The sequence below is a fragment of the Acartia tonsa genome, chromosome 10 (assembly GCF_053477335.1).
Source record: "Acartia tonsa isolate MP-2025a chromosome 10, ASM5347733v1, whole genome shotgun sequence".
In the NCBI taxonomy this organism is placed as follows: domain Eukaryota; kingdom Metazoa; phylum Arthropoda; class Copepoda; order Calanoida; family Acartiidae; genus Acartia; species Acartia tonsa.
Genome location: NC_137269.1, coordinates 39,659,586 through 39,685,718, shown reverse-complemented (window position 1 = coordinate 39,685,718; position 26,133 = coordinate 39,659,586). Strand labels below are relative to the sequence as shown.

Below are 26,133 nucleotides of genomic sequence, written 5' to 3'. Positions count from 1 at the left end.
AGGCTACTATCTGACTCAATACATTTCTTTTTCTCCTCTTTTTAGCAACCGAATGAAAGTAATTCTTTTCAATTCCAGATAATTATAAGAATTGGTAACATTTGCTTAGATATTTATTTTATAAAAACATAGCAAAAAAAATTATAACTGTATTATAATACAGGTATTAAATATTTATATACAAACAATAAAATTGAATATGAATAAAAATTAAGGATAGATCAATCAAATAATAATTATGTACAGTGTCAAAGGACTAAACAATCTTGTGAGAGGTAATATAACTTATGCATTTTAAAAAGATATTTGTTAAATAGACTGATTATTTAAAGACATATTTGTTAAATATGTTGCTCTACTGGATATCATTACCCTTGTTAGAATGTACCATTCATAAAGAAGGTTATTTTTTAATGGCAAAACTGTTTAAGCTAGCTTTTTTAACAATTACGTTCAAATTCCGTTAAATTTATTGATATAAATAATCTAATAATTGATTGTTTTGTTTTTATTCGTAATTGTCTTTTTTATATATACATTATTATGCTTAATTAAAAATTTCTGATAAACATCTCATTATATTTAAAGAAAAATTAGCTGTCTCTAAATTTAATATAGAAATAAAATTATTATGGAAAATCAATTGATTTTTCATGGTAACAGGTATAAGTTATAAAATACAGACGAATTTATAGATGTAATCTTGAAAAGATAGCTTTAATTTAAAATGATAAATATGCGTTATTTTTACCAAAAACTAGACAAAACCCTTTTTTGTTGTTGTTGATAGCAATATCTTATTTCTTTACTCTCGTTTATATATAGTTTTAACCTAATATCTTTTGATTTAATTGTTATTGGTTTGAAATTTTGACTAAAAAGCTGGCTTAAAAAATAGCTCATATGTGATAAAATATATAGCATTTTGCGCTAACTTATGAGGGGTTTATACAATAAGTAGAATTATAAAAGCAAATATTTGAAAATTATTTAAAATCATTCAATGTTTAATGTAAGATTAAGCCAATTATTAATCACGAAATTACATATAGGTTTTTTATTATTTTGCTAAATAATCTATAAAATATTTACACATTGTAAGTCAACTCTTGAGTTATGTAAGAAGCACAATATCAGCTGATAGATCTTATTTCAATTTTGAAAGATAATTTTATAAAAAAAAATAAAAAAAAGTTGATTTTGTTTTTTAAAAGTGAGCAAAAATAATGTAGAATTTTTAGAAATATTTTTAATATTTTTTAAAAGCACAAAAAATCTTGATTTCAGGCCTATATTAACAATTCTTAAAAATCCTAGTAGTATCGACACATCCTATTTTTTTTACGTCACTAAGATAATTTCTAAGACACTAATACCGGGTTCCAGTATATTTATTTATTCAATTGTAAAGTATCTGCGCTCCAATTATAATGTCACTAGTATTTCCACAACTGTTTCTATGATCAAATATATACAACAAACACGAACACAAATTTTGTATTTGTTTTAGATTTCCATTATAAATTTTGGGTCTACAAAGGAGATTAGTTTCAAATATGTCACAGACATATAAATCCATGCAAACTGGGAAAATGCTATATAAGCTCACTAGTTGATTCGCTCATAGCCATTAGGGGAAAATGCGAGTAAAAAAATAGCCTAAAACCTCAACAGGACATTTATAAAGTACAACAAATTCGGATCATCAATTTCCGAGATCTTCAACTTCATGCAACAAAAACCTTACTACTTTTATTATAGAATTTCGACTAAATGATGATAAAAAATGGTAAAAATCTATTTATTTGTCGACACTTAAATAATCTTTTTAATGCTAAATATAAATATATTACAATTGTTAAATTGTGAGAAGCGAGGCTGCTCTATAATCATAGTCTGAACGTTACGAAATGTTCAATTACAATATATATTCTTAACGTATCATAAACTTTAAACGACTTTTTTCTGTCGTATTTTATAAAGACAGTAATTTTGAAAGTTTTCATCCTTTTCAGTTACAGTTCTGCCTGTGTTTGACTGTTTAACTTTTCAATAAAATCTAAAATGCAGCGGTTTTTCAGAAAATTAAATTTGAAAATTTCAAGTTCAATTTTCATCCACTAGGAGTTACCGCATAATCATGACAAGAAAAGCAAAGATTATTTATTTAAAATTTTGAACAACTTTGCTTTTATAAAGTTCTTCATAAAACCACTCCTGAAGTGAGTTAATTAATGGCCATTTTTATCAATTGCTTTGCTAAGCTCATGGAAATTCAGCCTTAAATAAATCATATATAGAGAGGTTTTATGACTGACTTTATAAAAGCAAAGTTGTTAAAAATTTTAAATAATTAATCTTTGCTTTTCTTGTCATGATTATGCGGTAACTCCTAGTGGGTGAAAATTGAACTTGAAATTTTTAAATCTAATTTTCTCAAAAACCGCTGCATTTTAGATTTTTTTGAAAAGTGAAATGAAGTTACCTAACTTAGGGTAATAAAATGCACTATGTCCCAATTTAGGTTCTGACACTAAAGTCAAAGCACCTTCGAAGGCACTGTGGTCGGTACAACTTTTTTTTTCTGGAATATCTCTATTTTTTGTGTTTTCTTTCTTCTGATTTCATTTTTCCCTTTATTAACGTAATTTCTATTGGAAATACTCGTCTTTGCTTTGTTTTGCTTCGCTTTTATGAAAGTTTTGTAATTTTAAATATTTTTGAAATAGAAAAATATAAGATTAAAACAATTTTTGTGAATTTTAATTTTAGTTTTCGTGGAAAATTGTCTATAATAAGATGCTATACATGATTTTTCAGTATGACTGAGAATCACTCTAATCTAATGGAAATTATTCGGTAAGAAAGCCATAATGGAAAAAAATATCAATTTGAGAATATGAGAAATTGCGAATGTAAATAGTATGCGAAAAGAAAAAAAAACTTTTTTATTTTGTTGTTGAAAACATGAATTTAATTTCCGTGCCAATGACACAAAGAGTTATGTAAACTTCTCATAGAAAATCAGGGATGGAGGGGATATTTGATTTTAAGTTATACTGGTCTTCACAATAACGAACACAGTACCTCATTCGTTGATTTTTAAATTTGGAGGATTGGAAGCCTTCACTGTTCTCTATTTAAACTTTTCCATCATTAATTAAAATCTACAGAAAAGGGTAATTTTGTTTTATTGTATTTAGGGGTGTCTTATCATCAAACATCCCTGAAGAAAATATAGAATGACACATTGTAGCGCAGCAATTACATATGAACTAATTATCATCAGTGATCTACTTTGACGCAGTGATGGACGTAAGGAGGCAAACGCTGTGTTATAACATTAAAAAAAGCACTGAAATCGGTCATAGAGGTCTAGAACTAAATATAATCTATTGGATTTAACAAACGTTATTATATTTATGTAAAGATAGGTAAAGATAGAATTATATTATTAATTATAAGGCTATGGTCATACCCTTTATAATATTAGCATTTAACAACATCCAAATATCAGAGACATTAAAACCCGCGATGGTGGCTCAACACGTAGTGCATCCGCTCGTCGCCGGGGAGGTGATATGTTCGAATCTCGGACCGTCAACGCGTCACAACTAAAGACGTTAAAAATGGTTCCTACTGCTGCTATGTCAGGTGCGCGACATAAATAGTAAGAGTGGGGGGATGCCTTGGCCCATGAACAGACGCAATTCACTATCATGCACAGTTAGGACTTATCAAACAAAGGTCATGCAATCAAAGGGTCGTTTGTCTGATGGATGTTACTCAACCTAAACTTCATGGGTGTTAGAGTATCGCATCCCATTACACATGGATGATGCTCTGGATTCTTTAGATGATCACTCAAATCGAAGGAGAATCCCGCCCTTACGAGGTAATGGCAAATCAGATCCCTTATTATTAAGACATATATAAACAGGGTTGTGTGGCGAGTGGTTTTTGGTATCCAATGTCCAATCCCACCAAGAATATTTCAAAGTTTAAAATGAGAAATGCGCTGAAATTTCAAGTTTTTACCGGGAAACTGAAAACAATTTGTCAAGATTCTCAAAATATACATTAGCATGGTACAGAACTACAGTTTATTGGACTTTACCAATTTAACACCCGGAAAACATAATATTTATTTAATCTTGATATTGGATAAAAGCATGATTACCTCACCATATTCATAAACAATCTATTTTTTGACTAAACCACATCTTTCCCAAAGTTCAAGTTAAATGATGAAAAAAAAAATCTACAAAATAAAATCTGCAATAAATAAATTTACTGATGCCATTAGAGGCTGTAGTAGTAATTGTCAGTCTGTCCTTCCCTAACATACAAACTGAAGGATCTACATTTAGTAAACCATGTTGGGGTAGAGAAACTAAACCAGTTATTATGAATAAAAATCATTTTTATGTTAAAAAAGTACAAAACGTCACATGTCATTTGGTTCCAGGAATGCCTATACTGTTCAACTATATGTTGTAGGTAATTTAAATTGAACAAATTTTGTGGCTCCACAATAACATCTGATGCATGTACGTAGAATAGGACAAATTATCCTTTGTGTCTCAGACGAGAATAAAATAAAAATAAAACTTAGATTGATAGTATTGCAATCCCAGCATAATAAATGGGTTTTTTTTGTATATTTGTCGTCAGACCATTATGTTTGTCTTTCTGTGTTTTATTAATCCTCCTTGAAAACACTTGAACAATTGAGAGCTTAATTTTAGAAAGTCTTTCATTTCAGAAAAAGGTTATGATGCTGTAAGTATTAGTGCAAAAAATGGGGACGAATTTCAAATTGATTTGACGGGGCTGATTTTTTTCGTTACAAGTGAAGGGAAAGAAAAGGGAAGGGGGAAAGAAACCCCCTAGAAAAGAGATGGGGTTTTCCCTTCACTTGTGACGTAAAAAAATTCATCCCCATTTTTTGCACCAATACTTACAGCATCAAAGGTTACCATTACAAGCAACAAAAGTTAGGATTTTATAGTTCCACACATATAAATACAAAAAATATTTCTTTGTGAAAGGCTTTAAGCCTTTAACAAGGAGGTCCAAAGAAAACATTTTTTTGTACCTTCCCCATACAACATACTAAAAAGATATTTATAGAATCAGAATTTAATTTATGTAATGAAAACTCTTCTAAACGTACATAAAAGATATTTCAAGAATCAGAATTTAATTTATGTAATAAAAATTCTTGTATTTTTTAACATCAAATTAAATAATTTAGATTTAAGAATGATTTTTTCAAATTAGTTTATCAAGTGTTTGAAATTGAATTTAAAACATTTGATTTTCGTGTTACTTTGCAGTTTTTAACAACCTCAGGTACAAAACCAAACAAACATTATATCTTTTAAAATGTTGTTTATTTATGGCTTCTGCATTCTTCTACCAAATGTTTTTCTTTTAATTTTAAGAAACAACATTGTCAAACTCTGACTTAAAACTGTTGAATTAAATGTCAATACAAGGCCTCTGATTCTTCAGGGAAGTGATGTTTAAGTTTCTAATATATGAATATTTAAATAGCATGTTGGTTGCTTTCAAACTAATTCTCAGTAACAAATATATTTCTTGTTAGTGGGTTTAAAAAATGACATTTTTAAAATTTTAACTATTGTCCCTGCCAATGTCAGCAAAGTATAGTGGTGTGCACATTGTTTTGCAAGGGTTTTTTTATACCCCCTTATAATTTGGTGGATTTGTCTTTTTTATTTAATATCCCCTTATCTGTTTTAGGTGTATTAGGTGGTGTAGTTCATTCTAAAGGTGGTGTAGACAACCCTTTTAATTTTGCCTGGGGAATGAATATTCTTGATATTGAAAATTGTTTATTATACTATAATAGTTGCAATCTTAGTTACCCTGACTAACCATTTTGAAAACATCCTTCAAAGCTTGTCTATTTTTAAGAAGCATGGCTAGCTAAATAAATAAATAAAAAATTATTATGCATTTGCCCATCTCTTTAAAAATAAGAAATCAACATTAATAATTTAAAATAAGTTTCTCCTAAACCAAAATAAATAATTTGTATATCCATTAACGTATCTCCTATATCTCTGAGCATTTATATTCAAATTGTTATGTTGGATATATAGCAAGAGTCAAGTTGTCTATTTTAGTAAACTATAAAAAAATATGTATACAATAAAATTTACTGAATCTATATAATGCTATTGTGAGATGAGAATTTTTAACTCTAGCTCTAAGACAATCTACATGTCATTAGGGTCAGTATGTCTATACTTTTTGCATTATCTTATTGTCTTTATTTCCCCCTGATCTCCATCTTTGAACATCCTTTTTTTTAAGTTTTAGAGTTTTGAAAAAGGCTTTTTTAGAGTACCTTGGTTTACAATTGCCATTGACTATGTAAAGCTTAGTTAGATTTGTTGTAGATATGTATATGGTTCTAGGAGTGAGGACAATAGATCTAGTTAGGTTTATTATAGATGTGTATATGGTTCTAGGAGTGAGGACAATAGATCTAGTCAGATTTGTTATAGATATGTATATGGTTCTAGGAGTGAGGACAATAGATCTAGTCAGATTTGTTATAGATGTTTATATTATCCTGTCCCGTTTTAGAAAAATTTTGTTAAAATTAATGCCCCCAGCCATAATATGGTTTATTTATGCAAAATAATGACCCATGCAAAATATTTTTTCTGTAATGCAAAAATTGCGATGGTTCAAGCACTGCAAAATTTTTAAAATTTGCAAAAAGACCTGTTTTTAAAGCTCTTGTACCATCTCAATTTTAAAGATTTTTAAAAAATTTCAATTCTAGTGTGTCAAAATAAACCTGAAATTTACCAAAAAAATGGGGGCAGTCTCAATTCTAACATATGAAGGACAAAGGTGTAGCAAGTAATCTTTCAAAGTAAAAATTGCCAGATTTCATACACAAATAATAGGGTTAGGCCGGATTGGATGGATACAGATATCCGGCTGATCTATACTTCTGGATATCAAGTATTTAAGTTTATATTGACACACTAGAATTTAAATTTCATAAAAATCTTTAAAATTGAGATGAAACAAAAGCTTTAAAAACGGTCTTTTTGCAGATTTTAAAAAGTTTGTACCATCTCAATTTTAAAGATTTTTACGAAATTTCAATTCTAGTGTGTCAATATAACCCTAAATACTTGATATCCAGAATTATGAATCAGCCGGATATCTGTATCTATCGATTCCAGCCCAACCCTATTATTTATGTATGAAATCTGGCAATTTTTACTTTGGAAAATTACTTGCTACACCTTCTTCCATTATATGTTAGAATTGAGACTGCCCCCATTTTTTTTGGTAAATTTCAGGTTTATATAGACACACTAGAATTAAAATTTTGTAAAAATCTTTTACATTGAGATGGTACAAGAGCTTTAAAAACAGGTCTTTTTTGCAAATTTTAAAAACTTTGCAGTGCTTGTACCATCGCAATTTTTGCATTACAGAAAAAATATTTTGCATGGGTCAATATTTTGCATAAATCAACTATATTATGGCTGGGGGCAAAAATTTTAACAAAATTTTTCAAATCCGGGACAGGCTAGTGTATATGGTTCTAGGAGTGTTGCCAATAGATCTAGTTAGGTTTGTTGTAGATATGTATATGCATGCGTCCAAGGGGGGGGGGTAATGGGGCGATTACCCCCCCCAAACGAATTTGGGGGTGCCGTAGGCACCCCCAAAAATTTTTTCATTTTACCCCCCCCCCCATTTAGAATTTACCCCTACCCTGGGGGTGCCTACGGCACCCCCAACCATTTAGGAGGGGGTATTTACCTCCCCAAACAATTTTGGGGGGGTAAATACCCCCCCCAAAATAGAAAATCTCTAACAAAAAAATTTTTTTTTTTTAATACTAAATTTTTGATAAAATTTAAATTACCCCCCCCAAAAAATTTTACCCCGGGGGTAAATTTTGGGGGGGGTAAACAAATTTTACCCCTGCCAACAGATTTCAGGGGGGGTAATTACCCCTCCCAAGCAAATTTTACCCCCGGGGTAAAAATTTTGGGGGGGGTAAAAAAAATTTGCGACGCGCTTCGCGCGCCATTATACCCCCCCCAAAATAAAAAGCTTGAACGCCCCTGTGTATATGGTTCTAGGAGTGAGGACAATAGATCTAGTTAGGTTTTTTGTAGATATGTATATGGTTATAGGAGTGTGGCCAATAGATCTAGTTAGGTTTGTTGTTGATATGTATATGGTTCTAGGAGTGAGGACAATAGATCTAGTTAGATTTGTTATAGATATGTATATTGTTCTAGGAGTGAGGACAAAAGATCTAGTTAGATTTGTTATAAATATGTATATGTATCTTGTAAGATTTATTACAAAAACAAATGTGAAGGTGATCCAATGTGAACATCCCATGTTTACGTGTATACATATATCAAGAAATTGTGCATTTCATGCAAATAAGACAAGGATTACAGCTTTCAGGGCGGAGCAGAACAATTGAAAAAAATATTTTAACCAAGACCTTCAAAATAATATTATCGTTATATTTATTGGAAAATTATTTTATATTTCTATAAATCTGGATGTGGCTGTACAACTTTCATTCGAATTCTGTGTTTTTACAAGAGAGCAACTCATGTCGTTTTTACGTCAGCCAGGAACATTATTTTTTTAAAGCCGTATAGTGACAGTTTTGGCAGGAAAGCAGGCCTAACAATATACAGGTACCAATCTTTGATAATAATCCACCAAAAAAGTGTATTACTGATCGATTGTGTATCTGTCAGTAATCCCTGGGATGAAACAGTAAATAATGACATTTTATCAGGGTATGCAGGTAAATGACATTATATGATAAATCAATATTTTCTTTAGAATAACCAGGGAGGTGCAATGGTAAATAAATTAACCTTCCCTAAAACTTATACTTGACAATATCGGTTTTAAAGATACTTTATTAATTAGATATTGAATTATTTTTCATTGTCTTAACTCTACATCCTTAGTATTATTCATAAAGATATATCATAAACACATAATATACCAGAAGTTTAACCTTTTGTCTTTTTCTCTATATATCATAAACACATAATATACCAGAAGTTTAACCTTTTGTCTTTTTCCTGGAGACAGCGTTAAATGGCACCAAAAATATGACGTAATACAATAAAGTTGACCAATGAGAAGGCAGTATAAACTGAAATTGACCTATGGTAAAATTTATACTGGCCTCTCATTGGTTATTTAATCGTATGACGTCATCGTGCCACTTTATGCTGTCTCCTTTTTCTCTCTTTTTTTTTCTCTCTCCTCCTGACCTAGGGAGGTTTTGTGATTGGTACCTAAAGTTTTATAAACATGTCCTCTCATTGGTTAGCTCAATTACTTGGAGTACTTTAATAAATCTTGATTGGTTGGTTGGTTCAAACAAACAGTATTCAAACTTTTCCACCTTTAATTTTGATTATCATCAATTGAGATGTATGTAAATTAAAAATACATTGTTTCACTATTAACATTAAAAGCTGAAAACACTTTACTATTATAGTTTTAATGAAGAATTAATTGGTTTATTTTATAAATTCATTTTGAAACATGTAAAATTGAATAATTATTTGTATTATATATTTTTTTCTTACAACAACAGTTAAAAATGAAACTAAACATTACATGATTTAAATGATTTTAATTAAAAATAAGTTTTTGGAGCGAAATTGGTATGCAGGGAAAAGGGAATGTGATCCTGACAAACAAATCTAAGTTAAGATTCTCCCACAACCCCCTTCTCTTGTTTTCTTCTCTTCTTACCCACTCCCCTTCAGTTAGATAAAATATAAGTTTTACGCCAACTCTAAGCAAACGAAATAATCAATTTTCTTCAATTTCAAATGGAATTAGTTTGCTGAATAGCAGCCTCTGGTTGTATGTAATTCAATATCACTACCAACTTTAGTTGAATCAATATATTCAAAGATAGGCATTTAAATTTGACTTGTTTGGCTAGAGACAGGTTTTTAATAGATTTTTAATAACCGACAGGTCGTCTCTTATTAATTACTTAAATTCGATTTAAAGGAAAATCTATTTTCTTGAGTCATTTCAAGAATGGTGTATCCATATCTGCTTTCATATTAATATTCATTCATTTAAATCTAATTAATTTATACGCCTCAATATATGTCTAAAATAGTTAAGAGAACAGACTGAAAAAGAGAAAATACATATAATTATTTTCTGTAGTAAGGCTATTGTTAGTAGCGAAGCTACTCTATGATTTGAAATGTCCGTCTGTCTTAGTTTGGGGAAAACGTGATTTTGTCGGCTCCTATAAAAATAAAAAGGCTAAAACTTTTTGACAACATTCCCATCATTAAGGAGCACAGTTAACTATAAAATATCAATGGCGGTCGGACTGCCGTTTAGCAGGTTTTAGGCTATTTTTATATTTTCCACATTTTCCCCCATATCTTTGGTGTTTATGGTCCGATTTTAAAAAATTTTTCAGTTAAAGATATCAAAATTAAATTTCCCATCGTTGAAGAAAACAAAAATGACGGTCAGACTGCCTTTTGCAGGTTTTTGGCTATTTTTCACATTTTCCCCCATATCTTTTCAATTATAGATATTAAAATTAAATTTCCTAGTGTTTTAAGAAAAGAAAGAATGGAAGTCAGACTGTCTTTTAGCAGGCTTTTGGCTATTTTTATATGTTTTGCAAATTGCCCCATATATTTGGTATTTTTGGTCCTATTTTCAAACCTTTTTGCGATGACAGTGTCAAAATATTTTTTCCCATGTTCATTTTCTCCAATAAATCTATTCTTGGTTTTAATAAATACATTTTAAATCTACTTGTACGTATTCCCATCCACAATTGTTTGTGCTTCGCTACTTATGGATGTTGTCATCCTTGTTTTAAAAATAACTAGCAGTAATTCTGTATTCAAAAGGGTAGAGAAGATATCTAAGATCTTATTACCATTCCATTATTTAAATCTGAAAGTAAATTTGCCCAAAATTATCAAGGGACCAATGTCAAGCTTCCATAAATAGAGAACGCAATCGGTTCAGACAAAAAAACTTACTACTTTATACAAAAGTTGATACAAAATGCTACAATAGCTACCCTACTTTTGGACATAATTGTCCTTTTTATTTTACTAGCGGCTGCGCCGATAGCATTTAAATGCTCTTTATTCTATATTCAAAGGGGTAGGGCAAAGAAATAGCCTAAAACCAGTCGAAAATCGTAACACAGTCGAATTTTTAATGAAAGATATTTTGCTAAATAATTTTATATAAAAGTCAACTTTGATCTTTGATCGATAATATTACCATGCAATAATAATTCAACTATACCCACTATATTAGATTTTATTTAGTCGACATAATGTTTGCATCCATATTTAACAGGTCTATATTAATATTGATAATTATTCTTAAAATGCCAAGGAAAACATGTTCCTTGTCCAACTAAATGCTAATGTTTCTTTTCTTCTACTTTATTATATGCAGCGAAGCTACTCTATAAATTATAATGTATGTCCGCCTGTCTATAAAGTTATAGCAGAAATTTAGGTTGCTTGAATGCTATGAAAGATAGACTTTTAAAGTTTTGGAGCAGATATTCAATGAGCAATGAGTATATGCCGTATAAATATACTTGTCTGCATGTCCGTACCTCAATAGCGTCTGTGTAGTAATCAGCTTTTAGTAATTTTGCTGCATTACTTATGATTGTTGTCAACCTTGTTATTATCATTACACAAAATATACTCTCATTATGATTAGATCTCAAAGACGTTAATGTTCGCAGCAAAACATTTTTTTTAAAATTATTAATATGCTAGAGTTATAAACTACTTAAAAATAAATGAATGGGATGTTTATATGCCCAATTTCAACTAAAAGGATAGTGGCCATAATGGCATTGTATATTCATAATGTATATATTATTGGAATATGCTTCAGGGATATGTATATAAGTAATGAGGGATAGTATATTGAAGTTTACTTTATCTGCAACCAGTTCTTCTCCCAATCAATTAAAGACAGTACACAAGAATTGGGTAGAAGATTTAGCAAAAAAAAAATGGTTATAAGCCTGCTTCCCCGAAATAAACCAACTGTGATTGTATTGATTATCCAACATAACCTTTTGTTTTAGTCGAAGCATAACTTCTTTCCAATTAGGATTTTTTCCAAAATGTACATCCGTTCTACTGTCAGTGTCAGTTTCATAAATTGACTGTATATTATTTGTTTTACATTAAGCAGTTTTTTACATTCTAAAACATATATTAATTAAGTTTTGTACCTGGATGAAAAATAAAACTTTCGAAAAATTGTGTAATAGTCGATCCATCTGTTTTCGTGATCTAAACGGATATGCATTAGGGTGGGTCGACTTTGGACATTTTTTTCTGAGGCCAAAGTGGGGATCTGCAAATGATTTGTATGTGTATAATACACCTCTGGATGATTTAAAATTTATCCTAAGTCTTAAAACCGCTGACGACCAGACATTCAATTGTATAGCTATTTGTAAATGGGAGTCAAAAATTTATGGAATCAGAACTATGGCTTCATGGTGCTCCCAGGAAAGGCATTGAGGAGTAGAATCAGGAACTTTTGACCGTTTCAAAAAACCTCGTTCCTAGCCTGAGAAAATCTGAAAAACCTCTACAAATTGGACAATTGTCAATAAACCTTTAAAAAATGTGTTTTTTTAGTGATTTCTAAGGCTAGGAACGAGATATTTTGAAACGGACAAAAGTTCCTGATTCAGCTCCTCAAGGCCTTTCCAGGGAGCACCATGAAGCCATAGTTCTGATTCAAAATAAAATTTTAATGTCGTCTTTGCATATTAATAAGTAATTAAATATATTTTTTATTGGTCGCGTTCTAAAACTCAATTTTTTAAATTCTTTTTCGGTCAGAAATGTTTTAAAGGTTAATTTTATCTGTTGCATATCCCCTTTTTGTCTAATTCCGATATGAACCCGCCCTAATATGCATACAGACATACAAATAAAATAGACCCCGTTACTTCATTGTAAAGGATAGTTCTTTTTTGAGTTTGTTATAATACCCTCAACAACTGATCTATGTAATATTTGAAATCGACGTGTTGACTATGTAAGAAATTTGCTTCTATAATCACATAAATCTTATTTTACTTTAAATGCTTTACCTATGCAATGTTGTTTTCTTGTTATTGCTGCGCTACTTATAAACATTAATTGTCCTTGATATGCATTGAGTGTATGTTCTTTATTTGTACTTATACCATAATCATACCATTTTTTGGTAGAGAATCTACTCTTTAATTAACTTTGTCTGTCCGTCAGTCCGTAATGCTAGGGGGGAAATGTGATTTTCCCTCCTGCTATTCATGATAGACGGCTAATACTTTAGGTGATGATTCTCTGTACCACTGATCATCCAGTATATAGTTTACTTGGTCCATCTGTCTGTCGGTCTTGCTTCCTTTTCTAAACGTGTTCCGTAATGATTAAGTTCCCTCATTTAATAAATAGATTTATATGTATAATATTAGGTTATCTCTACATGTCACGTATAGATTTCTTTAGTAAATGTCACAAAAATGTAAGCAAATAAAGATCTTATGCCAGCTATTATTGTCATTAAGAAATCATTTTATGATACATACATTCATGAATTTCTGTTTAACTGCACTATAAAATATTTAAAATGTTTATTCTATATTTTATAATTGTATGTTTTTGACATAGACAGTCTTGTTAATAAAAGAATCTATAAAACATTCCAAGTTAATTTTTATGTATGTAGTATCAAGACCAAATGATATTATACATACTTCTGACAGTGATTGTTCAAAGTAGACTCTTAGTTTTACTATACTATATTTATTTTAGAGATTAAATAGGATTAACCAGTTTTGATCTGAATAGAATTAAATTAAAATTAAAACATTTTCGTCCTTTCATAAAATCGAATCTATTTTTTGTATTTTTAGTAGGTAAGCTACTCTATAATTCTAAATGTCCGTCCGTCTGTACGCCAGACACGGAAAGGGGGAAACGTGATTTTCTCCTATTCAAGATAGACAGCTAAAATTTTTAGTGAAGCTTACTATGATATATGCCCATCTAATCTATACATTGTTTTGTCCATCTGTTTGTTATTTGGGGTGCTAGATTGATTCCTAGATTTTCAAGTTTTTGTGATTTTCTCATCTCCTTTTCAAGATTTTCAGGAAATAATTAATTATACATTCAACATGTTCTCACCAAGATTTATTAAGATCTGTCTATTGATTGGGGTGATAGATCGATTCCTCGATTTTTAGGTTTTTGTGATTTCAGCCGTCGATTCCTGTTCAGGATTGACGGCTGAAATTATGGATGTTGTCATCCTTGTTTTATTCCTTTTTTGTCCTAAAATGTAAAAATTGTAATGATATTAGAAATAAATTTAAACAAAACTTAAATGAAATGGTTTTTAAAAGTAAATGATTCAGAATAAAATTCAGTGGTACATGGATTGATATGTAATGGAATAAGAATCATACTTCAATTCCTTGGTGAAATATTTGTTAGTTGGAAGAAATGGGGCGTCATAGCTCAGTGGTAATGTACTGAATTACGGTGGTGAAATTTCGAGTTCAAGTCCCCATGTGGCAACTCGAATTTCTCAGTCACAATTCATTCATGCAATTTTCCCTTGGTTGTGTAAGAAGGGTGATAACTGGGTAGTTTTAATACTCAATAGTCAAGTACATAATATCAGTACAACCCTTATCCAAGCTCCTCTGTGGAGAGCGTCATTCATTACAGTGACTTAATTTGGGACACAGCCATACTCGACTAGGGTGATGTAATAAAGAGTAAGTCCCTGGAGACAGCGGGTCAAGTACTTGTACTTGAGCGTGGACCTTGAGCTGGCCATGGTGCTAGCATACAAAAGTGTCTCGTCCTACTCGAAGACTACTTAGGTCCAAACACTAAGAAACTATGGCTACACACACACTTGGCTGTAGTACTCCGACAAAGTGGATCGTGGTAGATTTTAAGATGTCAAAAACGTCAAAAATCTTAAAAATTTATCGGTTCTAGACTTCAGGGGCCCATATTGAACCTTGAAACTCGTTTTAGACTATGTATTGCGCTGAAAACCCTGTCTTAATCTTCGTGCCATTTTTAAAAAGGTATAAAACGTTGTTCTAGCTTAACTGTGGCCCAAATGAGAGCCGCCCGTGTCAAAGAGTAGCTTTAAAGATGGGTTAATTTGGATCCTGCTGTTACTCACTCCTTAAGTAGAAGTGGCTTCCCAGCAGCCCCAATCTTAATTCAATGGACTTTTGGGGCCTGCAGCGCAGTTAAAGCATGAACCAATAGACGCGCCCATATAAAAAAGACCTCTCTCATTGCTCCTATCATGGAGAACTTCGACTGCTTGAACAGGGACATGGTGACCAGGGTCGGTGGGCGGTTCAGGGGGCGGGTAGAGGCGGTGATTGAGGCTGGTGGCGATTTTATTAAATAATCTAATAGTCATATACCTAGGTTCCTTCCCACTTTTTAAAATTCAATAAAATCTTTAAAATTGACGATTTTATGTTTATTTGTTTAAAAATAAGAAAAAGTCCGGATTTATGTGGTGCACCCTGTATGTACCAACAGTTACAATTTACAGGAGAGTTACAATTTGTAAGAGAAGTGCATTTACTTTATACATTACAGTTGGGAAAATGAGTGGATCAGAATCATTATGTCTGGACCAAAGACTATGAAATGTTAACTACTGCTGCTATGTATGGCACATGACACTAATAGTGAGAGTATAAGGAGGAATTACTTTACCTGTAAACAGACACAACTCAATTATATGCAGAGTTATGACATCCAAATAAATGTCGTGCAATCAAAGGGTTTGTAGTATGTTGGATATTATCTAGTCTAATATCGCATCCAATTTTAGAAAGCATCGTATACCATATACTTACTTTAGTGTTCAAAAATTAACTTCTACATCCAACTGTATACCAATCTTTCTTTCTGCACTTCAACTCTGAAATGTTTTTTTTTCTTATTAGAGGAAAAAAGTGCAAAAAATCATAATATGTTATTAAAACATTCTTCTTTTTAAATACAAAAAAATGATGGAAAAATTATTTAAAGCATTACAAAATAAAATATTTCTAAAGTCATATGGTAGATATTATGATCTTTCTTTAGCTTGAAATTTTGAATTATATTTTTTAGAATAATAATAATGGAAATTTTATATATTCAGTATCTAAATTTAATTACATCGTAATAGTTATTATGAAAGCACAGTTACTATGTATTTATCAATGTTAATTTGTTTAATTTTGCTTTGATGGGTGTAAGATTTTAAACAATCATTGTACAGTTGCTTTGCTGCTCAAAACTCTTTTCATAAAGAATGATTATAATATTATACCTAGTAATCAGGAATAAGGCAATGGTTGATAAATTAATATACACAAGTAAAATTAATAATACAACTCCTTGTGAAAATTATTGTTCCGCATAAGGTTTGTACAATCCAAAAGTTTTCAAGTCAACGAATGAGGACAGTGTGGATAAAACTTGATGAGCAAGAATAATTTCAAGTCCAAGTCCCCCTCCCCCTCCGTGCCTAGCAATACATCATGTTTCATGCATAGACTTAGACTAGCCAAAAATATTTTCCCTATAAAACTCTGGGCGGGAATAGTCCCTTTCGTAACATCGCCCCATAGGGGCGATTCGTTGTATTTTTAAAATGGCTTTTTATAGGTTATTTTAGGTTAGGTTAGGTTATATTGGGTTAGGTGATTGCCCCACAGGATTAGGTAATTGGCCCCGCAGGGTTAGAGCTCCCCGCAGGGGCTAGAAATAGGAGATAAGCTACTGTGAAAAATGGTGCGATGTTACAAAAGGGACTATACCCCTCTGGGCTTGGTATTATATCAACAAACAATCTAAGACTAAAAGAAAAAATAACTTTATTAACATAGTTTTATGTGTTGGATTTAGTATCATTATGGGTCATTATGTCGATGTAAATATCAGGCTCCAAGAACGGAATGTCCTTAATATTTTTTCATGCTACATAGTCATTATCAACATAAACCATTGAAATATTATCTGTCAATAAATTACATAGAACTTAACAGGGTTAATTTGTTTAAATATAAGTGTACTTTTAGTGTTATAACACTTTTAGGCGACGGTTTTCTTTAATTATAATATTTACGTTATACTCAGGTAAAAGGTATAACTAACAAGCAAATAAATCTAAAATAATATTTGGGGGGCAGATGTAAAGGTCGTCAATTCTACTATGTGTTGACCTCAAACGACAGCTGAAATTCGATATAGGTTTCGTGTTCTTTTCTCGAATTAATTTTGTTGTTGGTATCCTCCTCACTACTTCTGTATAAGTCAAAAGTTATCATGGTGCTAATAGTCAGCATTGAAACTATTTATGCTAAAATATCTGATTTCTATACTATAGATTACGCCCATAAAGACCACTAAGAGTCGATTTTTCAGACGAATCTTAGGTTACCCTTAACCCAAAATAAACATTTGAGAAGTTTTACTGTCAAGGGAATAAGGCATATAAACAAACAAAGAGACATTTCGCTTATCCAAACCTTATCATCCTTGTTGTTTTGATTTGGATTGCATGAGCTCTTTTTGCCTATACTTGATTACCTTTCTACATACACTCTCAACAGGGATACAGGGATCAGACATTGGATGAAAAGCACGCATTAATTTCTTAGCTTTTAATCATTAGCGGAATTAATGGGTGTAGATTTATTGCCATTGTCCCTTCCCTTCCTGAATTTGTACACTCACCTACTCAGTTAATCATAATGGCACTAGGATTATTATTAAAATGTTAATATCATGTTCAACACAAAAAAGGATAAGAATATAATTTTTAAAAAGAATGAAGGATAGATAAAGGTTTAAAGAATTACAGACAGAGAGACGAACGCAAATGGTATACAGAGTTTATAGTATAGATAGACAGACGAACACAAATAATATTCAGAGTTTCTTCACTAAATATCATTTTATTTCAATTATCAAATTGTAGTGCTTTCCCTTTAAGTGTTGCAGGTTGCCATAAATCTGCAAAGTCTATGCCTGCGGTGCCCTAACCCTATGGGGCTACCAATTAGGCATTTTGAGCGAAAACTCCGACCAAATTGTTTATTAAAAGTAAAATCTCTTTCCTTGAATTAGTATTGCATGCAGGCCTCCGCTTTTTAACCCATTACTGTTTAGGCCTTATTACATTCATTTATATATTTAGGACAATTATTAGAATCAAAGTCTTGAAATTCATTACATTAACAATTCAGACTTGAAGGCAAAGGTCGTGCAATCATTGGATTGGTTTTCTGCAACAGTTGGAATGTTAATGCATTGCATTGGGACGAACACAGTAATAGTGTCTGACTGATTATAACGTAACAAAAAAAATTTGCCAATGAGAGGCCACTATAAATTTTACCATAAGTCAATAATGGCTAATTTTTTTTGTTACGTCATAATTAGTCAGACACTATTACTGTGTTCCATTGGGACCTATATATAATTTTCTTGCCCTTCGATATAGATATTGCATTTAAAGTTATTGGTATTTTAATTAATAAAAATAATGACAAAAGTTTCCTGAAAAACGTGAGTAATTTGCAAAAAGAAAAGGAACGTTTAAGAGTTAATTTATGTTGAAAGTTTAAACATTGCTGGAGTTTTAATGTATAACAATGTACATGTATATTAATTGTAATTTTCCCTTTATTTTAAAAACAAAGTTACTTGGTTTAATATGTTTTGATATATCCTTAAGAAATAATAATATAAAACCTATCAGACAAACAGCCGATTCATCAAATAGGGAGAAAACATTTGGCTGCTTTTTACACATGGCCCAAAAAAATTATAATAACGTTTTCTTATTCTCTAACACTTTGGGGTCTTTTATTGAATTTTGATAGGTTGGTTCATTAAGTTCATTGTCCAAACTAATTGTAATCTACAGAAAGGGTAATTTTGTTTCTCATAATTCGTATGTACATCAATTTATCTGCCATTGTCTTATTTCTTGAGATCCCTGCTTTATTGAACAAAATAAAAATAATAAAATTCGAAAGTTAATGGTAGGGGAGGGTAAAGCAACCAAGGAACAAAAAAAGAGTTCCAAGAAATATAGACTTACTATTTATCCGTTTAATGGATCGTATAGAACGCTCATGCAAACGCGCATTCTGCAGATTTTGTATTATTCACAAACTATTTTATTGATCCTGCAGTTTTTATTCCAAATTCCTTTCAACAGAAATTAAATTTTTTTCAAACTAGATTTTTCAATTCAAGAAATCAATGTTGTTTTCATTTTTATTTAAATTTAACTTCTCTTTAACCAACGAAAGTTTGTACTGTCAGATTAGTAAAGCATAGATAATTGTAAAGAAGGTGTATCAACTTTTTTTTTATAGCTAGCCGGTTCTTTTAGTAAGTAGTAGATGTAAAATTTTTCATAGAATTCAGATATGCAATCGTTTTTTTGTAGACCTCTTATTTTTTAAGTAATTTAAGTTTAAAAAAAAAAATTAAGTCGATTTTAAGGTACTAAAATGCAACAAAAAAAAGAAAGAAAATGGCCATTATGAACAAAAATAGTAAGATCTTTAATTTGACACCTTACTTTTTCAATTCTGTCAGGTAATTATTGAAAAAATCGATTTTTTTAAACCCACGAGAATAAAAACTTTGAACTTAATTTTATCATTTCACAGGTAAAAAAATATGGGTTCATATATACCTTTAGAATCAGAAAAATATTACGAATCCATTGTAAGCAAAATTGAAAAAAAAAGTTTACAATATAGACTACAATAAAAGGAATTATATGAAAATATCATATTATATTATACAGGCAACGTCTTAATTCTTGAATTGAGTATAAAAATGGGAAGGGGGTAAAGAGGGGGTAAAAAAGGGAAGACGAAAGTGTTGCCTGAACAAAAAATATAATTGGCCATTTGTTTATTTTTTATTTTTTTATTTTTTTTCAATTTTGCTTACAATGGATTCGTAATATTTTTCTGATTCTAAAGGTATGTATGAACCCATATTTTTTTACCTGTGAAATGATAAAATCAAGTTCAAAGTTTTTATTCTCGTGGGTTTAAAAAAATCAATTTTTCAATAATTACCTGACAAAATTCAAAAAGTAAGGTGTCAAATTAAAGATCTTACTATTTTTGTACATAATGGACATTTTTTTCCTTTTTTTTGTTGCGTTTTAGTACCTTAAAATCGACTTAATCTTTTTTTAAAAAACTTAAATTACTTAAAAAATAAATGGTCTACAAAAAAACCGATTGCATATCTGAATCCTTTGAAAAAATTTTACATCTACTACTTACTAAAAGAACCGGCTAGCTATAAAAAAAAAGTTGATACACCTTGTTTCTTGATTTTTTGAAGGATTTAAAAATTGATAAGATACCTACCTAATATAACCTTAAGAATTGCCTTTCAAAAAAGTGAGTATGCTATTTATATCAGGAAAAGTTTCTTGCCAAAAGAGCTGAGAAAAAAAATAAAATGTTTAATATGTAGTTTTAATATGGTTTTTAGATAATACCATATCACTACAGGAATCTTCTAAATTCATAAAATCACATGGAGAGGCACAGCTTAAAATGTATGAAAGTTTTAAAAATTTATAAACTGTATTCCCTTCAAGGAAAGCTGTAAGAAAAGGTATGAAAAATTGTGGATAATTCTATTACAACCAACTTTTGTATTTCCCTCACGTTCTCAAATATTTTTCTGCACCATACTTTACAGTTTAACAAAGACAACCAGGTCTCCAGGTAGCGTAGCAATAAGAATAATAGGAGAAGGTTTTTTGGCAGGGGTGATGAATATAAATAACATAATATGGCAAGATCTTTATAGTTGTTCCATGATCTTTTAAAAATCCATCAATAAACAAGAATTGTCACTGTCATTATTGGCAACTGATTATATCTCAGTTACAGATTATAGAGTAGCTGAGATACCAACAACAAATGTATGGGTAATTTACAGTTTTATGTACAAATTTATCTAACATGCGTGCACATACGAATTTAAATTTTTTTTTGACAATTTATTTTTACTTAGAGGCCCTGCCCCTAACATCTTGGGGCTCTGTTTTAAAAAATGGGACGGTGTGGTTAGAATAATAGCATAAAAATACACCTTATGATTACTTAAAAGATAAAATAGCATAAAATCATACAGTGAGGAAATGACGAAAGCAATAGGTTCAGTGGTTAGATAGATCTTAACAGATGACCAAGATATCTTCCTTTACATAGTAGGAAACATCCATTTTAAATTTATGAACTTATTTTCTAGTAAACTAAAGGACTAATTTTTTAAAGGGTGATTCCTCTTGGGACCTCCATGTAAGAAGCTGCAATGTAATGGAGAACCATATCAGTCCAGATTTATAAATCTCTTATTCAAACATAGATTTGTTTCTTTTAATCTTAAACAAATGTATGTACTATATAAAATTATCAGTTTTCCTATAAAAATTACGTCTATATCATTATTTATAGGACTAATTAATTTATTTAGAACTTGTTATTTTCTAAAATATATATTCAACAAAAAACAGAAAAAAATCATGAAAAATATCTCTAATTAATCTCTTATTAAATTTTTTTATATAATTAAACAGGGATGACAACTTTTCATTTTCAATTTTTAATAGTTTAATATTCAGATATACAAATTTAGGTAACCCTACTTATAGAAAGGTTTTGCAAATTAAAATAATCAAGGTCTAGTATTAAATGTATAAAAAATTTTGCAGGTTTTTTTCCCATTTTGCAAATTTACCACAGAAAACTTATCCAGGGAAATTATTAGGTTGAGACATAATTTTTTTTTCCATTAACCAATGTTAGAATCTCTGTGGTGAAACTGTATATATTCTATGTACATTCAAAATGCATAATTCATATGCAGCATTATAGAATTAATAGCAGACAATTACACTAATATGCATCTATATATCTTCTCATTAAATATGATTATACGGATAATATTACTAAATAAAAGATTATTTTTTTAATTTGCCGCGTTAATGAACCAATAACGTGTCTTCTTGTTAAGATACTGGCTTCTCATTGGTTCATTTTTGACATGGAGACATGTGATTGGTTGATAATAGTGGCAAATTAATGTACAAATATATGTAATAACATGACCATAAGATATTTAGAGTATAGATGAATTTAAGTTAAGATTTCTATTTCAAAGAATTACTTTTTACGTTGTGATGGTGTAACATACTGACGTATTGCCTGACGAACATGCACTAGTTATAGAGTAGCTGTAATACTATTAATTATCCTTGTCAATAGATAATTAAGATATGATATACGTATTCACAAGTGCAAATGATAAATAAATTGAAAAAGTAAAATAAATATATTTCATGAGACACGTAATATATTAAAAATAGGAAAAAATGCGATGAAGAAAAATGACCAAATCATAGATGATTTTAAGGGATGCAGAGATATGTTGAAAAATAGTTATATATCGTATTATAGACAGCTTTCCGCGAATACTGAAATGAAAAAAATAGATGATTAAAACTAGGGGTCGAAATCACGGACTAACAAAACTAGTATAAATTTTAGGAATTTTTATTTTAATATTCTGAGAAAATTATTTATGATGCAATGCTGTACATAAATTTTAGTGTTACTGAGAACCGGTTCTAATCCAGTGAATATTAATCGGTTTACAGAAAAAATTTTGTAATATAAAAATATATAATAATGACACCTTGAATTCAACAAAGCATTTGATTATTCTTTATTTTATCACATTTCTTATTTTTGTTCATTTTTTTCACATTCCTTATTTAAAGTAAAAGGATGTTTTTGAGTCGGTCTGTATGTGTGTACTTATGTTTTTCACTTACCATTGGTTAAGCTTCTCATAGGTCCTGGGACGATTTATAACTTTTTTAGGAAAAGGTACCTTCAACCTCTGGAAATAATAACCCTCCCTTCTTTGATTTTTTGCGCAGCCGCTAGTTATAAATACTGAACTAATGTGAGATATAAGTTATTTTTAGTCCAACAAGCTTAGCAAAGATTAAGTTAACAATTTCTTTTCACTGTATTTTTAAAATTAAGACTACTTAGAACGTATTTAATCCTAAATAATTGTTTAAATTCAGGGTAATAGTAGAATAAAAATATTTATGAAAATTAGATAAATGTAATTTAAGAATTAATCAGTATAGAAACCGACCCTAATTATAGAAAATCTTCGATTAAAAAAAACAAATATTAATGATACTATTTGCTTTTAAAAAACATTCTATATTAATTACTTTTTGTACTGTAACGCGTACTTATTGATAACAGAGAGTAAATAATAATGTAAAATAACCAAAATTAGAAAATTAATTAAATTATAAAAACTATTTTATTATCTAGGAAAAATACGAACCTAGTTTACTTTTCTATGTCATGTACTATATAATTAAATCTTTAGATAAAAAAACATTAAATGAAATTTTTAATGAAATAAAAAAAAATGGGAGAGGTAGTTTTTTTCTAGAAGCGCTTTTCTTCAGTCTGATTTATAAAAATAGATAAAATATCCTGTAAAGGAGAGCCAATCTGTACATTAGTTATCTAGATATTTCGGTACAAAGACATAGACAAACACACAACCTGTTACTTTCATAGTTGTTTTTGAAAAAATAAAATCTAATCTTGTATTTGTTTAGAACTATGACAAGTATGTTCAACCGCTTGTTGGCGTGTCTGTGTATAGCTGATATCATGTTCCTACTCACCAACCTTCTACTTGCTCCGGCATACCTAAGTAAGTTTTGGATCATGGAAAGAAAACGAAGTAGCGGGTTTTCTCTTATTTTCACAGTAGCTTTTGATATTAGGTTAGGTAAATGTTAATGAAAATTTAGTTAGAAAGTTATAAATAGAAGAAAAGCTACTGTGAAAATACGACGACTCCCGCTACTTCGTTTTCTTTACTTGATCCTATGTTTTTTATTATTATTTGCACCAGAAATAAGCTACAATGATGAATATGTTTCAGTCTGTTATTATGTATGTTTGTAGCTTGTATAACAAATTTATAGCGAATATGTAAAAAAAAACAGGGAGTTTCAACTGTAATGATGCTAGCACCCAAAGTTTTAGAAACACTTGGCTAAAAATGTTGGTACTTTTATTAAGTACTAGCGGCTACGCTCCTCGAGGCCTCTAAAAGCACTTGAGGTTGGTTTTGGAGGGGTAGTTGACCCCGCCCGTTTTTGTTTTAGTTTTCAAAAGAAAAAGTAAAAAATTATTTTCGGGGGTAAATTTTTCTTGGGGCGATTTCTCTTGGGATGGTTGAGGTACCCTTCTCCAAAATGGTTATAAACCTTCCCTGGACTTATAAGAAGCTTCACTGCAAAGGAGAACATTATGTGGTTAGAGAGATCCTTCGCAACAGGCAAAAAATTTTACTGCTATATATGATAGGATTGATTGGTTGTTTTAACTAGATCTGTCCAAACTTTTCGATTAATAATTTTTAATCAATATTAGAAGTGTTATTTTGTTTAATATTTTACATTTTTATTAATTAAAATGTCTTAAATTATTTTTATACATTGGCAACTTATTTGGTTCGACTATAATATAAGAGTCTTGCCACTGCAAGTTTGAACCAACCAATCAAGTTTTTAATAAACCAAACAAATGAGAGAACTTTGAGCACCAGCACAATTTATAAAACAATGTACCTGTGTGTGCGAATGGGGCGTTTGTCCAAGTTTAGGTATGGAGACCGCTCTTCTATGAGTACTACTAAAAACCTACTTTTACTGCAATACACATAGACATTCTCATCGTCGGTTCGTTTGTTTAGAATGCTTAACCCTCTATTCCCACAAGTATAATACGAATTTGGTTGAGCTGGTGGAAGCTCAACAAAAGACCCACGCGAAGTATTATGTTGCTTTAATCTAAGAATAAATGGTTGGTTTTGATATTCGATCAGAATTATATAAGTATATTAAGTATTAAGGAAGGAAAATGTTTTTATAAAGTGTATTTATATTACAAGTGCATAAGTTAAGTATGAAAATATTTACAGGATAAGTGTTAAAATAATAAGTAGAGTAGGACAGAAATGTGCCCTAAGTCCCAAGCAGTGAATTGTGCTAAGTGTTAGAATTCTAACATAAGGCCTAAGCTCAATTCATGCTAAGTACTAAGGGTCCTAAATTTAAACTACAATGCATGCCAAACAACTAAGTCATTACCTTTTAAAGCCAGAAAGAGAAGTTGATGGTAGGAGAGTCAATAAATAACTAAATAAATTTAAGAGGTACATGCTATAACATTAGCTTTGGACCAGGATCTTAGTGTTTGTCTGTGCAATTAAATGTCTGTATGTTAATATGTGACGTAAATCAGGCATGGTTGTAGGCATACATATTTGTACTGATTATTTACATGGTTACTTTAACAATAAACATAATGTCTTTAATAAACATATACTATTAGCGAATCACATACAAATTACCATGAATAGGCTAGCGTTACCCATATATGGTGTCATATAGGTAGAGATAGGCCTATGAATGCATAAAAGGATACAAATAATGCCTTGGGCCTAGCTAAAGTAATTGTGTCTTGCGCCTGATTGCTACTGGATAATTGTGGGGCGCACATCAATCAAATATTCATAATCTGCTCTATAAAGTGTTAACTTTATATCAAGCATAGATAGATAGTTTGGATGCAAAGCATTTCTGTAAAAGTCTTATATGTACGTTCAAAGAATTTGAAAATTGAGGATCGCATCTCCAATGGGGGTAAGTTGTTAAAAAAGAAAAAAGAGAAAAAGAAAAATTTTAGTAGTCCCAGTATAGCCATATATAATAAACTATAGGTATGTATACTAAGCTAAGTTAAATACGCTTTCCATTAAGAAAGTAAGCTTTGCGTATTTTCATGGCTGGGTATACAAGATGATAAACCTCCCATTCAGAATACATTCTTTTCTTGAGGGG

General features: G+C 30.4%; 1 protein-coding gene across 2 annotated transcripts in view; it reads left to right on the top strand.

Moving 5' to 3' along the window:
- LOC145330618 (FMRFamide receptor-like) overlaps window positions 1-26,133 on the top strand; it is a 167,750-nt gene that overhangs the window by 28,641 nt on the left and 112,976 nt on the right. For both annotated transcript variants that reach the window (XM_080175280.1, XM_080175279.1), the window contains exon 4: window positions 23,836-23,933. In XM_080175280.1, the coding sequence (XP_080031406.1) occupies window positions 23,836-23,933 (98 nt within the window). The remainder of the gene's footprint in view (window positions 1-23,835; window positions 23,934-26,133) is intronic.